We start from the raw sequence: 13,126 nt of genomic DNA, 5'->3' as shown, positions 1-13,126 counted from the left end.
CTCAGAGTACAGATATTCCCTAAACTACCGTGCTTTACAGCCATAGGAAACAACAAATGCTGAAAGGAAAAATAAATATTAATAAGCCCCCACTTCTACACACTAGTTCCCCTTTTTAATTTTTTTTTTTCCAAGCTGTAGCATACTTTTCTGGCTAGTTCAGATCTGCTTGACATAATTTATTTTCTTTCACATATTGATATTTAATTTACTTTCAGTATAATAACTAGCTTAAGCCTTTAAGCCATCAATAGCTTCACCCTTCTAGACTGCAGATTGATTATTGTTCTGGCATCCATTCATTTAGGAAATAAAAGCTAACTCAGGGGTAGGTAACAATATACTGTTTTTCAGATGTGCTGAAAATTGCAGCATTTCTGAAATCTCTTGGTTAATCCATGTGATGTAGATGTGTCTATCTTTTGTTTAAATTACCCTTAATGTGACCAATAGCATATACAAATAATAAGGAAGGCCTCAACCCCATTGTGATGATGCTCTAAGCAAGTCAGACTAGCTGTAAAAATACTTACTTCAAAACTGAAATTTGAAATGAGCAACACAATCTTTTCTATACTGTTGTTTTAAGTTACTCTCTTATTGACTAATTTCTTGTAACAAATAAGTGTTAAGGAAAAGTCTGAATTGAGTGTGTTGGGTGCCTGAGTGAAGAGGAAAACAAGAAAAGCCAAGCATGAGAACACACTTCCAGAAAGTAAAATCTATCAAAAAATCTTTCAAAGCATTTGAAATTAGTCTTCATTTTTCCAAGACACAGTTTTGCATTTTCCTCTGTTTGCACCAAGTATGACATTAACAAAAGCAAATCAAACCCAAAGACCCATCTGTCTCCAGGGTGGCTACTGACATAAAATGTCCTCTCTCATTTTTGTATTCAGGGACACACCATAACAATTCCCCAGAAAACAGCACAGCATGGATCTTTGGATCAAATGGCTGGCAGTCACAGCACTTCTTGCAGTGGCTGGTGCTCAGCCACAGAAGCAGGCGCAGGCCCCCCTGCTGCTGCACAAGCCCTTCATCGTGGTGTGGAATGCGCCCACCGAGCAGTGCAGGCTGCGCTACAAGGTGGACCTGGATCTCAGCATTTTTGACATCGCATCCAACACCAATGAGACTCTGAGTGGATCAAACGTGACAATCTTCTACCACACTCACTTGGGATACTATCCGTACTACTCTGATAACGGAGATCCTGTGAACGGGGGGGTGCCCCAAAATGAAAGTATTATCAAGCACCTTAATAAAGCAAAGTCTGACATTGACTATTGCATACCTCTGAAGAAATTTCAGGGACTTGCAGTCATTGACTGGGAAAACTGGAGACCCCAGTGGGACAGGAACTGGGGCAGTAAAAGCATTTACAGAAATAAATCTCTTGAGATGGTAAGGCGACAGCATCCTCAGTGGTCAGAGGACAAAATTAGGAAAGTCGCTAAAGAGGAATTTGAAAATGCTGGCAAGAGTTTCATGAACAACACCATCCTTCTGGCTGAACACATGAGGCCAAATGGTTTGTGGGGTTACTATCTTTACCCAGACTGCTACAATTATGATTACAAAGAGCACCCACAAACATACACAGGGAAATGCCCAGCCATTGAGTCTTCCCGCAATGATCTCCTGCTGTGGCTGTGGAAAGAAAGTACTGCTCTCTACCCCTCGATATACCTGGATTATGTACTGAAGTCAAGTCCAAACGCACTAAAATTTGTTCACTTTCGGGTTAAGGAGGCAATACGTATTGCCTCAATTGCTAGAAAAGACTATGTTTTGCCAGTTTTTGTTTATTCCAGACCGTTTTACGCCTATACTTTTCATGTTTTAACAGAGGTAAGCAGACAGACTTCTTTAGAAATGTAGAGATTAGAAACAGCCTTTTAGAAAAGGTACTTTCTAGAAGTTTTCCTTATATAAAAGCATTTATGTAAGTTTTTCATATTTAATGAAAATATACCACTCCATAAGAAAGAGCTGTAGTCACCATACAAAATGCCACACCTTTCAATAGTTAATCCTGCAGTGTTTTCGTATATTTTTGTAGGATAACATTGTATGTTTTTAATTAGGCTAATTTAGAAAGCAAGTACAAAGAAATCATTCCCTTAAGGAAGTAACTCATTCTGATATTTTAATTCTTCAGGACAGCTTGTGAAATGAATTTGACAAATTTTTGTGAAGCTTAAAACTTATTAGGATAATAGAAAGATAAAATTTCATAAGAAAGGAACCTGAGGGCTTTTTTGTTCCATTATCCAAGTGGAAATTCATTCAGGACAGAAATAAACCAGTCAAGTAAACTGGTCTGGACTGGAAAAATTCCTGCATGATGAGCATTGGCCATTTTGCTTTTCAGAGGCACAACAGGTTCAAATGTCTTCTTGATCCAATATTTAGCGCTAATCTTGCGGAATCTTTCTAAGAAAGAAACTGAGTTTTTGAGGCATGCAATATTCCTTCAACCAGCGACAAAGTGCAATAAATATAGAGCTGCCAACACAAGACGGCAAGGAGAAAAGCAGAGGTCAGACCAGTAGGCCACAAGCTGTGTGTGGTTGCAGCCAGGAGCTGGGCAGGGGTTGTGGAGCCTCATCAGCCTGAGAAGTCTTTCAGGGAGCTCTTAAGAAGCTGATGGCACATTGAAGCAACCATGAATTTGGTCTGCCCCATTTTTAGCAACAGGTGACTCTTTGCAGCTGTCTTCTGTGTGGTGTGGAAACTACAGGTCCTAGGTGTCTTGGAAATCATGTACAAACAGGAAAGCCAGATCCCACTTGAAGACAAGAAGCCTCTGGGGTCAATACAGGCAGGAGCTCCCCCAGAATGCCTTCACTGAAGAGCTTAAAACAGGCCATCAAACAAATGAACAATCTACAAATGCAGGCCATAATAATTAATTTTATAATATAAACCAGTCTCTTGATAGATATAAAAATACCACAAATGTTACTGAAAGCTATGAAAACTAACATGCTGTTACCAATTATGCACGAGTTCAAAATTTGTTCAAAATATAAAGTTACCTTAAACTGCTTTCTGAACAGTACAGTGGTACTGTGATGTTTCTCCTAAGTTATACTCTTTAACCCAGTGGCAGTTTTTTCAATTGCATACAGCCATTTTTTATTGGATGATTTAAAGATTACTTTACAAACCATCAGCCAGGGAAGATCTATGCATAGACATAGAAGCATCTTTCGGGAAACATCTACTCTATGTTAAGATATTTAAAATATATTTTTTTCTAGATTTTAGACTGGACTGGAGTTTCTCATTTGATCCATGACATGCCCCAAAGTGAAGCTCCCAAATCTAAAAACAAGGCACGAAACCCCTGAGTCCCAGCAACAGTGGGTGTGAGTGCAATAAGAAATGGAGCCAGTGTAGTATGATGAGAAATGGGGATAGCAAGCTAATAGGAACCTCAGCTCTGACAGGGATGGGGCCAGGAGAACCACTGCCTGGACCCATTAAGTTGGACAAGAGTAGTGACATTGTGGTTGAAAAGGAATATTAGGTGATACATTCAAGCTTTGTGTGTAATGCCTTCTGTACACGGTATGATAAATACAGTAAACATTACAGTGGGAGAAAACAGGAACAATGGTTGTGGGCCAGAGTCACTAGGGGAGAGGCAGAGGTCTAGCAGACATTCAGAAAGACACAATGCACAGGTCCAAGCTGATGCTGTAGCTATGTCTGCTATGCCTTTCACCTTGACTGTACTTGGAAATCAGGTGAGCTGTGCAGAAGGTATCTGAGAAATTCATCCTGCTTCTTTTCTTGGAAGCAATTTATAAATTGTGATTTGGGATCCCAGTCATTATGAAAGGTTTCTGTATTTGCTAGAAATGCCTACAAGCAATTTGCCATCTGCAGGGCATTTAGAAATTTCGCCTTGACAATTCACTCCTAACGGTGTGGGAGAGAGGAGTTGCACAGTAGCATCTGTGCTTCCTGCCTAGAAGACTGGAGTCATGAATAAAACAGAATTATAAATAAACCAACAAATGATGAAAAAATGGATAGCAATTTCTCTCATTCACCTACCGATAGTCCTGATAGTCTCTGATGCCAAGGTGTGCATGTGTACAGAGTCCATTGCCTCCAACCACGCTAGGCTTGCACTACCATTCCTGAATACAAAAGAAGCATGTCTGAAACTGACACCATTCAAAATTTAAAAGAAAGATTACTTCTTTGTCTTTTCTCAACATGTAACAAGGACTGACTGTCCTGCTTCCTCTCAAGTGAAACAGCTCACCTCCTACTTTTTTAGTGGGCAACATGGTGACTTGGCTGACCAAAATATGAAGAAGCATTGATAGGAACTGGAGTTTCCTCCTCTGCGCCAAATTAGCTCTCTGCGAGGAGATAGCCCAGCATAATCCTAAGGATCTGTGGTTGTTGCACACTGCCTTTAGTAGCTTGAACAAGAACAAGCATCAGGACCAGCATGAGAAGTAAAGAGGCTTTGTTGACTTGCTTATCATTTGGAGAAATACCTGAGTGAAGCTGACCTGTAAAGTTGTGTCTTCAGGACAGTCCTGCATCATGGATGGATGAGGATCTGATACAAAGAGTGAAACACGATTCCCCACCTAGACACATGCCATGATGGTCATATTTAAAATTATGACAAAAATAATTTTAAACCTGCATGTTTTCTTCTTCATGAGGAAGAAGATTAGAAAGATTAGAAGCAGAGGCCAAGAAACGTTACCAGTCCATCTGTTTGTCTATTTGCACTCACATGGAAAAGCCATGCCAGTGAGCCCCACTAATGTCAGGCTGTGTTGTGCGAGGAACAGCACCAGCTTCAGTCCGGAAAGCGGAATGGCTGCAGGATGGACACATGTGCCTCTTTTGTGTGCCTTGCTCAGAGCTTCGGGGAGACACCTCCCTATCTCTGCCTCCAATTTGCCTCTCTCAGCAGTTATGGCAGTCATTTATGACTCCTCTTTCCCCCCCAAATATCTAAATGGGGGATAATGGGGGATAAGAACTTTATTTTATAACCAGGTTTGTAGCAGGGGAGGGTCGTGGTGGTCCCATCTCTTCGTGCGGCTGGCTGGTGGTCAGAGCACTGACCTCTGAAGCAAGAGCTCTCTGTCCAGGTCTCTTCCCAGCTTGCTGAGACTGAATCCAGGACCTTCTCAGTCTCTGTTAGACACCAGGAAAGAGTTGGGGAATCACTAGACCAAAAAGAACAAGTATATAAGACAGAAAGGGAAAAGATGATACTGTCTAGTGTTCATAGATTATTCAAAGAAGAGCCCTTCTGTGCTAAATGCTTTTGAGGTACTTAACGTGAATCAGTTATTCAGTGAAAGACATAGCTATTCCTACAAATGACAGTCAGAAACCTTCCTTCCTTCCTTGTGGGCAAGCTGTGTAATTATTAAGCTGAATTAATCATAAGACATAGTCAGATTCACACTTGCTTCTCTTGCTCTCCTTTGAACTTTCATTTAATTGGTGCAAAGTGAAATGGCATCAGAAAGAGAAATGCTCCCATCTAAGTGTTGTCTGTAGCCTCACAGTGAAGATAACCCTCATGTACCTGGAGATGATACACCTTAAAAGGTGCATGAGGAAGACAGAAAAATCCAGCTTATGCTTTCCTAATTCTCTTTCCTCCTGGGGAGGACTTCTACCGCTTGACCTTTGTTTTAAAGAATACAATAAGAGAGAAGAAATATAAGGAAGAAGGAGATTGTTTAAATGAAATCCCTACAGATTTCTACAGCATCTAATACCTGTGCAGTGTTGTGAGTGCCCTTCAAGCATCCCCAGGGGAACGTGCTTTCCAATCAAATGCCACATTTTGGCCTTAGTCTGAGAAAAGTGCTTGGTTTCTCAGCATTGGCAAGGTGGTGATTCTAGGTGTGCACAAAGGTGGAAGGGTAGGTGCTCCTGGAACTTCATTTGTGAAATTACCTGTGCCAATAGACTTCACACATCTGGAGGTGAACTTCAAGGGTCATGCTCTTGAATTTTGTTATTCTATATCCATATGAATCATACACAAAATGCTGAAACACTTTTGTGTTTAAAAATATAAACTATTTCTACAATTAACAAAAGAAAACTGTGGAAAGTAAGAGAATCAAAACTGGATTTACTGACTTGTGATCAAGCAACCTAAATCCCAAAGTATATTACTTACAAAATCTCTATTTTGGGTTTTGCTCAGATCTTAGTCCATCCAGCAATGCTAACTGTCTATTGATTATTTATTTTGGATGAACAAAAAGGTTTCATTGATTTGTTCATGTGCTAGTGCTAAATCACTGAACGATTGTTTGGCTAACATCCAGACTTTGTATCTGGGTAGCCTTTATAAAATGCTTTGTAGATTATAAATGCTTAGGAGCCCTCATTACCAAGAGGTCAGGCTATATTTCACATTCTTTTCACATTTGATATCTTGACTTTTAATTCACATACGTTTGTTTTTTTTTTTTTTTTTTTTTTTCTCCCTCTTCTTGTATTCTTTACAGATTAATTCCTGTAGGAAGAAAACCACTAGAAAATAACACCTGCAGCACACAGTACTCTAATTTTACAAAAGTATCACCAGACTATATACTTTTAAGAGTAATGTCTTTCTCTAAAAGACTGCTTGCATGATCAGCAACAACATGATCTTCAGGCAATACTAACTATACGCTATACCACTCTGAGCCAGGGCAAGCTCTGCTCTTTCAAATTTTGCAGATTTTCCTGCACTGTTTTGTCTGACCTCCAGTTAAGGCTCAGAACCACTGCTCACTACAACTGTCTGTCATAGTCTTGAACTCTTCAGCAGAATCTCTTTTTTTCCAGTGTATTTGTTTATGTCTCCTTTTATATCTCTTGGGCCATCCATGTTTCAGGAATGGGAACTCCTTGCTATGCTCTGGTAGATCAACAGGCCCACTTAAAGAGTGAATAAATTATTTAGTACCAATTTGCAATAATAACACAGCTCTTCCACTCTGAGTTTGTATTTCTAAGGTCCCATGACCACACTGTGATAATTTGGCTGTTTTCTTGTACTGTTTTCTCTTAAGAAGAGATTGAAAGACTATTGAAGACCACCAGTAATGTTTTAAAGGAATTTGCTCTTTCTTGTTCTCTCACCAAATCAAGAAAGATTGTAGAATCTTTCCTTGCAAACAGTGATTGGAAATTACTCAGTAATCAATTACCGTAGGTAGGAATTATTTTAGATGTAATTGGTCATGCCTTGAAATATGGGGATGGAAGAAGAAGCTTCCTCCCTACTTTGTAAGATTTAATTGCATTTCTCTTGACATGGTATTCACAGTTTCAGGGAATGGTTTTAAGATACATGGATGGTTCCATGAGTCACTGCAGGGCACCAGTGACTCCTGTGCTACACACAGTCTATGTTCCGGCAGAGCTGCATTACTGCTAATTGTGATGACTTGACTGCATATTGGTACAGGCCTAAAGGTGGACTTGGTTAAGCCATTAAATGTGTGCTTTCTTCCCATTTGGCATAAAGAAACACAGGGAGCAGCTTGTGTTTCAACAGTGTGTTTCCTGGAATAGCAGTATTCATGCTGGTAGGAACAGCAGCTCTGTAACTGGTGTGGCTAATGCAGCACAAGTTAGGCACCTGCGTAAAGCCTATCAGTTGCAACTAAGCACTGTAGTAGCAGTCCAATGACATGATCATACTTAACATCACTTGCCAAAAATGATGTCTGCGTATGGTAACCATTCAAAGACTGGTAGATAAAACCTATCATTCAATTCATATGCCACTGGTTTGGTTGGAGGACCCTTTGTGAATAAATTCTAAAGATTTTTTTATTTGCTAGTCCCACTTGTGAATAAAACCCTATGCAAACCTTTGCAGGTACGCAGAAAAGCTTTCTAATCTAAACAGTTGTTTTACGGTGAAGAATATACTACAGGATCATTGTCTCCTCTAGGGGAAAAAAAATGATGCCTGTATCCTAGTGCTTTTTAAAATTATTATTATTTTTAATTTTAGGTTTATGTCTTTTTTTTTTCTGACTTTTTTTGGCCTTCTTTTGCAGACTGATCTGGTCAACACCATTGGTGAAAGTGCAGCTTTGGGAGCAGCTGGAGTTGTTCTCTGGGGCAGTATGCAATATGCCAGCTCAAAGGTAGCTCCTATTGGTTTATTAGCATTTAGGAATCACATCAATACCTTTTCTCTGCCACCACACCCTTCATTGTACCTATCTATCATTATCATTGTCACCAGCTTACAGTTGAGGATGAAGGCTCAGGAATACTTTAAGGTTTTGTTCGTTCTGTGCTTTAGTTAGGCGGAGAGGTCCCATTGCTTCAGAGCACATTGATTCAAGCAGGCCATTTTTGCCAGCTTGCAATAATGAGTCCAGATTAGAAAATAGACATGTTTTGAAGCAATAGCATACAAATGTAAACACAGTTTGTTACGGCGTTCTTTTTCATAGCTATGGTAGTTTGTACAGACCCAGGGAAGGAATGGGGTCTAGAGGGGGAGTTTTCTCTGGTCACTAGTGGAATTTGTGTTGAAATGACAGATAGAAAAGAATGCTGCTAGAAAAGAAATGGCTTACTTAGTCCTCCCAGGTTCCTCGAGCATTCACAAATCCTTCCTGAAGTGATGGAGGGGGAAGGATGCTGCACTGGGGTTTTGTAGGGGGCATGGCAGGATAGACCCCTCCCCCCCCCCCCCTTCCATCCTGAACCCAGGCTGGGCTTTGGTTCTCTTCCCTCTCTCTTTTCATGCAATCTGCTGTCCTGCTCCTGAAGTCTCTGTGAAAGCACCACTGACTTCAGCAGAAGTGTAGGGAAACCATCTAGAGCTTTCTAGCTGCAACTTCTGTGCTTATTTCTGAGAATGATGTAGCTCCCAGTAAGCTGAAGGAGTTGGAGAAAACAGGACCAAAGCAGTGACTCAATATGTTCTTTAAAACCTATTAATCACACACCCTGCTCCTTGTCAGCAGTTACCAGAAATCTCCACTTAAGGAACAAGTTAGTCTCCGATCAGAGAGATCAGTGTCATATCGATACATCTCCAGTCAAACACGGTACGTTGCTACCAAGCACCCTAACAGTGAAAATAGTAAACGTTAATATTTTGCTAATCTTACCCATGGAAGCAATCTCACTTAAAACAATCATTTGCTCCAGTATGTAAATCCAACTTATTTATCTCAAGAAGTTACTGCAGCCAAGAACAGTTGTGTAGTAGTATCTAAAATGTACGAAATTTGGACATAATGCTAGCTATTGATTAACGTGTCATGATCTTTTATTTCCTATAGGAGAGCTGTTCAACTGTGAAACGATATATTGATGGACCCTTGGGACATTATGTCATTAATGTGACCTCAGCAGCCAAACTCTGTAGCAAAGTTCTGTGCAAGAAGAATGGAAGATGCATCCGCAAAAACAGCGCCTCTTCTGCTTACCTCCACTTGCCACCCACTAACTTTAAGATTCAAGTCCGTCACTCAGGGAGGGGCCCAAGATTGCAGGCAACTGGTAAACCAAGCCTGGAGAACATAGAAACCATGAGGCAGAGGTTCATGTGCCAATGTTACCAAGGATGGACAGGAATATTTTGTGAGTTGCCTGACCAAAGGCTAAAGGATCACTGGGCTCACATTGTGTTGAGCAGATCAAGAAAACAAAAGCTTCATGTCTTCCTCCTAGGAGCCATGCAGCTTCTTCTGCCTTATACTGCATACTAAACTCTTCTGAGGCAATGCAAGGAAATAAGAAATGGTGCCACTAGGAATTCCATTTTCTTTCAGCAAGTTTTTATTACAAAGGGGAGAGACATTGTTGATTAAATAGGTTTATGCTGTTTTGTTCGTGTCCCAGGCCCTCTGCAATATCTTCAGACATTAAAAATTTTTCAGGTAGCTCCTTTTTGACCAGCTCCTTTACTCATGTTTTAAGCAGATAAGACTTTTGCTGCTACAGTGGAAAATTTATCTGTGTAAAATGGATGATTAAACCTGTATAAAGATTCATCCACATAGAAGCTGAAAAAAGGACCCAGAGTCTCTATTCCAGGGTTGGATGATTTAACATATGTTGATGAGGAAAAGTATTCCTGTAGACCAGGGATCCCAAACCATTTGCTGCAGGTCTTGCTGAAGTCAAATGGCATTTTGCATGAGCAGCAGCACAGTCCCCAGATCCACATCCAATTATGTATCAGTGTTATGTGCATACATTTAAAAAATGTGTATTTCAGTACTTCAGGGCCTAATCTGTGTCTTGTTACTTCTAGTGTTATCAGTATTTCCAGTGGTAGTTTTGTGCCATCAGTTTCAAAGGTAGTTTGACTGAAAATCTCAGCATTTACCAGTAATTGGGTCAAATATTCATTTTGCTACAAGCACCAGTCAACCAGCAGAATGTATACGTGTTTAGGTTGGGGGCTCCTGAGCTTGGAGATTTCTGCTGGCACTTTGCAGCATTCCTGTGAAGGCAAAATACTTCTCCAGTAGGTAGCAGGGAAAATACTTCTCCAGTAGATAGCAGGTAATTTCATGCTTTCTCTGCCTCGCTGCTTCGTGTCACTGGTCCCTTTGGGGCTGCTTTCTGCTCTGCTAGCAAAATGGGTCTGGTAGATCTGCTCTTGTACAGCTCTTGTTCATTCACCCAACAAAGCCGGTCAGTGGCTGGGAAACAAAGGTAGGCTGACAGATCCCACCATCAGCATGTGTCTCCCTTGTGCAAGAGAGGGAGAAATTGAAGGACTTTACTGACAACATTTTGGCTTGCAACTTTCATTCAGATTTAGATGGGGGCCCCTTCAGAGGTGCTGTAGCTTAAAGAGCCCCTGATTATGATGTTAATGTAGCATATATAAAATGTCATCCTGTCACAGTCAGGTTGTAGCATGTTAATTTTTTATTAGATATTCATTGGTCCATGCTCATGTGTGAACAAATATATTTCATCAAAAACGTATCTACCTTCTACACAGACTTTCTGTGTAACAAACAATGAATGCCCTCATTGAATTGATGTCAAAACCAAGAAATTCCCTACATCTCTCTGTAACAGGCAAGATATTGAAATTTGTTTTGAGGCTGTCATATGGTGGGTTCAACTGAGTGCTGATAGGGTCTGATTTTGAGGTGACCCTGTGTGGAGCCAGGACTTGGACTCAGTGATCCTTGGGGGTTCCTTGCAACTCAAGATATTCTATGCTTCTGTGATGTCTCTATGGATTACAATTTGCCATGCTGTTTCATGTTCTTTGTAATCTCCTGTTGTCTCTAAATATTTCTTCATGGTAACCCCTCAAAAAAAAAAAATCAAAAAACATAACAATAAAAAAAAAAACTTTATTTGGTTTGCCAAGACCAGTTTCACAGCTGGTGTGAACTGATAGTCTGATTCACTCCAGCCTCATAACAGATGCTCAGACTCACCCAGCTCATAACAGACCTGCAGTAGATATTTTAAGGCCACAATGATCCCTTTAAATCCAGACACTGAAATGGGACTGACTTCAGTTAAATAGAGACTTGTTAGCTATAGTGTTTGAGTAATGACTGTAATGACTTGTGCTGAGAAACTACAGGAGAGATTTGCCACTGATCTTTTACTTTGCAGCATGCCACAGCAGTAGATGACAGAAAAAATGAAGCTAAAAAACTTCCCTGTTTTGCTGTGAGAGAAGAGGGATTAGAATTAAAGTTTAGGAAAACTGAAAGTTGTTAACTGTGGCTTCAGACTGAAGCTAGGGTGTTTATACAAACAGTAAAAATGCTGTGGGTGAATTGGAAATAATCCCAGGTCAGTCTGAGATGTATATATGCTATCAGAGTTGACTGACTTACTGAGTCCATAGGGTTCTGTCAGTTTATGTCAGCTGTAAATTTGCCCAGTGGCTCTTCCTCAGTCTAGGTTATCATTTCACATGGAGGAGTGTATGAGGTCTGTGGTAATAGATACAAAGAATCCCAGATACAAAGATCTTTGGATTTGGCTCATATATTTCCATGTAGAACTGCAGGCCCAATTTTTCATCCTCATCACCATGGTGTCTTCAGCAGAGTTCCCTGAGTATAATCAAAACCAGAACTTGGCCCGGGCTCAATGGCATTCTTTAATGGAACCATGCATTTAAGTGAATGTAATTATACAGACTTGTTGTATTTCAACTAGTTAAAGCCCTCCCCCTCCCCCCTTTTTTTTATTTTCTCTCTCCTTTTTCCTTTTTTTTTTTTTTTTTTTTAGAAAAAAACATTTACCATTAGGTAGTGTCCTTGGAAGCTCTGTACAATGGCAGCTGTCAATGGTGGGGTAGGAGGCAGCTGAGCTGTGCTGCTGACTGGGGCAGGCAGAGGTTGTGCAACTGCAAGGGCTCCCAGAGCTTGTGTGCTCCTATGTGGGACCACCAGTTACACAAGCAGTATCAAAACTGGGATGCATTTCATCCCTTTAGCCCTGGTGAATATGCTGTAGGACACATATAAAAACACACAGTCCTGTGACTGTGCCCTATACTGGGGCAGGTGCAGGATGGGATTGTGCAAGGTTGGCTGGAGCCTGATGCCTGGCAGGACCACAGAGGATGTATCACCCTGCAGTGCCTGTTGGCTGGCTGCTATAAAAGCAAGGGGGTCCATAGACCCCTCTGCTCCCATCCCTTCTTTCATGGGTACTTTGTGCTCATCAGAGGCCTCAGCACCCATCCAGTGAAGTGTTAACTGGTATGCTGTTTTTCTACTATTTCCTTTTACGTGAAGAAATGTGAAATATGGTAATAACCTTGGTAATGTGATTTTTTTTATTTTCCATTACCACTAAATTAAAAATAGTCTTCAAAATAAGGGGTGGACTAATTGACAATATGGGTCAGAACACCGAAATCAAATCCAAATGAATAGACATTCTTGCAAATCCCAGCTACCTGGAGGGTATGGGAGCTGTATCTTTTTATTATTATTATTATTTATTTATTTATTTATTTATAATTTCATTGATGTTCCCACACAGTATTATGTAGTTACAATCTTACCAATTTATTTCTTAATAAGACTTTTCTCTCTTTGGTGGTACTTGTGATCAAATCAAACTCCAGATACTACCGCAGAACAAA

The 13,126-nt window shown here is 40.4% G+C and overlaps 1 protein-coding gene across 1 annotated transcript; it reads left to right on the top strand.

Moving 5' to 3' along the window:
• Positions 1–936: 936 nt before the first annotated feature.
• On the top strand, positions 937–9,749 carry LOC116501953 (hyaluronidase-1-like). Its single transcript, XM_032207614.1, has 3 exons — positions 937–1,854; positions 8,076–8,165; positions 9,321–9,749. The coding sequence occupies exons 1-3, from the start codon at positions 937–939 to the stop codon at positions 9,747–9,749; spliced, it is 1,437 nt and encodes a 478-aa protein (XP_032063505.1).
• Positions 9,750–13,126: the final 3,377 nt, after the last annotated feature.

This window comes from Aythya fuligula, chromosome 1 (genome assembly GCF_009819795.1).
Source record: "Aythya fuligula isolate bAytFul2 chromosome 1, bAytFul2.pri, whole genome shotgun sequence".
NCBI classification, from domain to species: domain Eukaryota; kingdom Metazoa; phylum Chordata; class Aves; order Anseriformes; family Anatidae; genus Aythya; species Aythya fuligula.
Note: the sequence above shows the minus strand (reverse complement) of the source record. Positions and strands in the feature narration are given on the sequence as shown.

What these genes read in the sequence shown, in the direction of transcription:
- LOC116501953 (XM_032207614.1), top strand. Translation starts at nt 937, where the DNA reads ATGGATCTTTGGATCAAATGGCTGGCAGTCACAGCACTTCTTGCAGTG. An exon ending in CTTTTCATGTTTTAACAGAG is followed by an intron (nt 1,855 to 8,075) that starts GTAAGCAGACAG and finishes CTTCTTTTGCAG; the next exon opens with ACTGATCTGGTCAACACCAT. An exon ending in TGCAATATGCCAGCTCAAAG is followed by an intron (nt 8,166 to 9,320) that starts GTAGCTCCTATT and finishes TATTTCCTATAG; the next exon opens with GAGAGCTGTTCAACTGTGAA.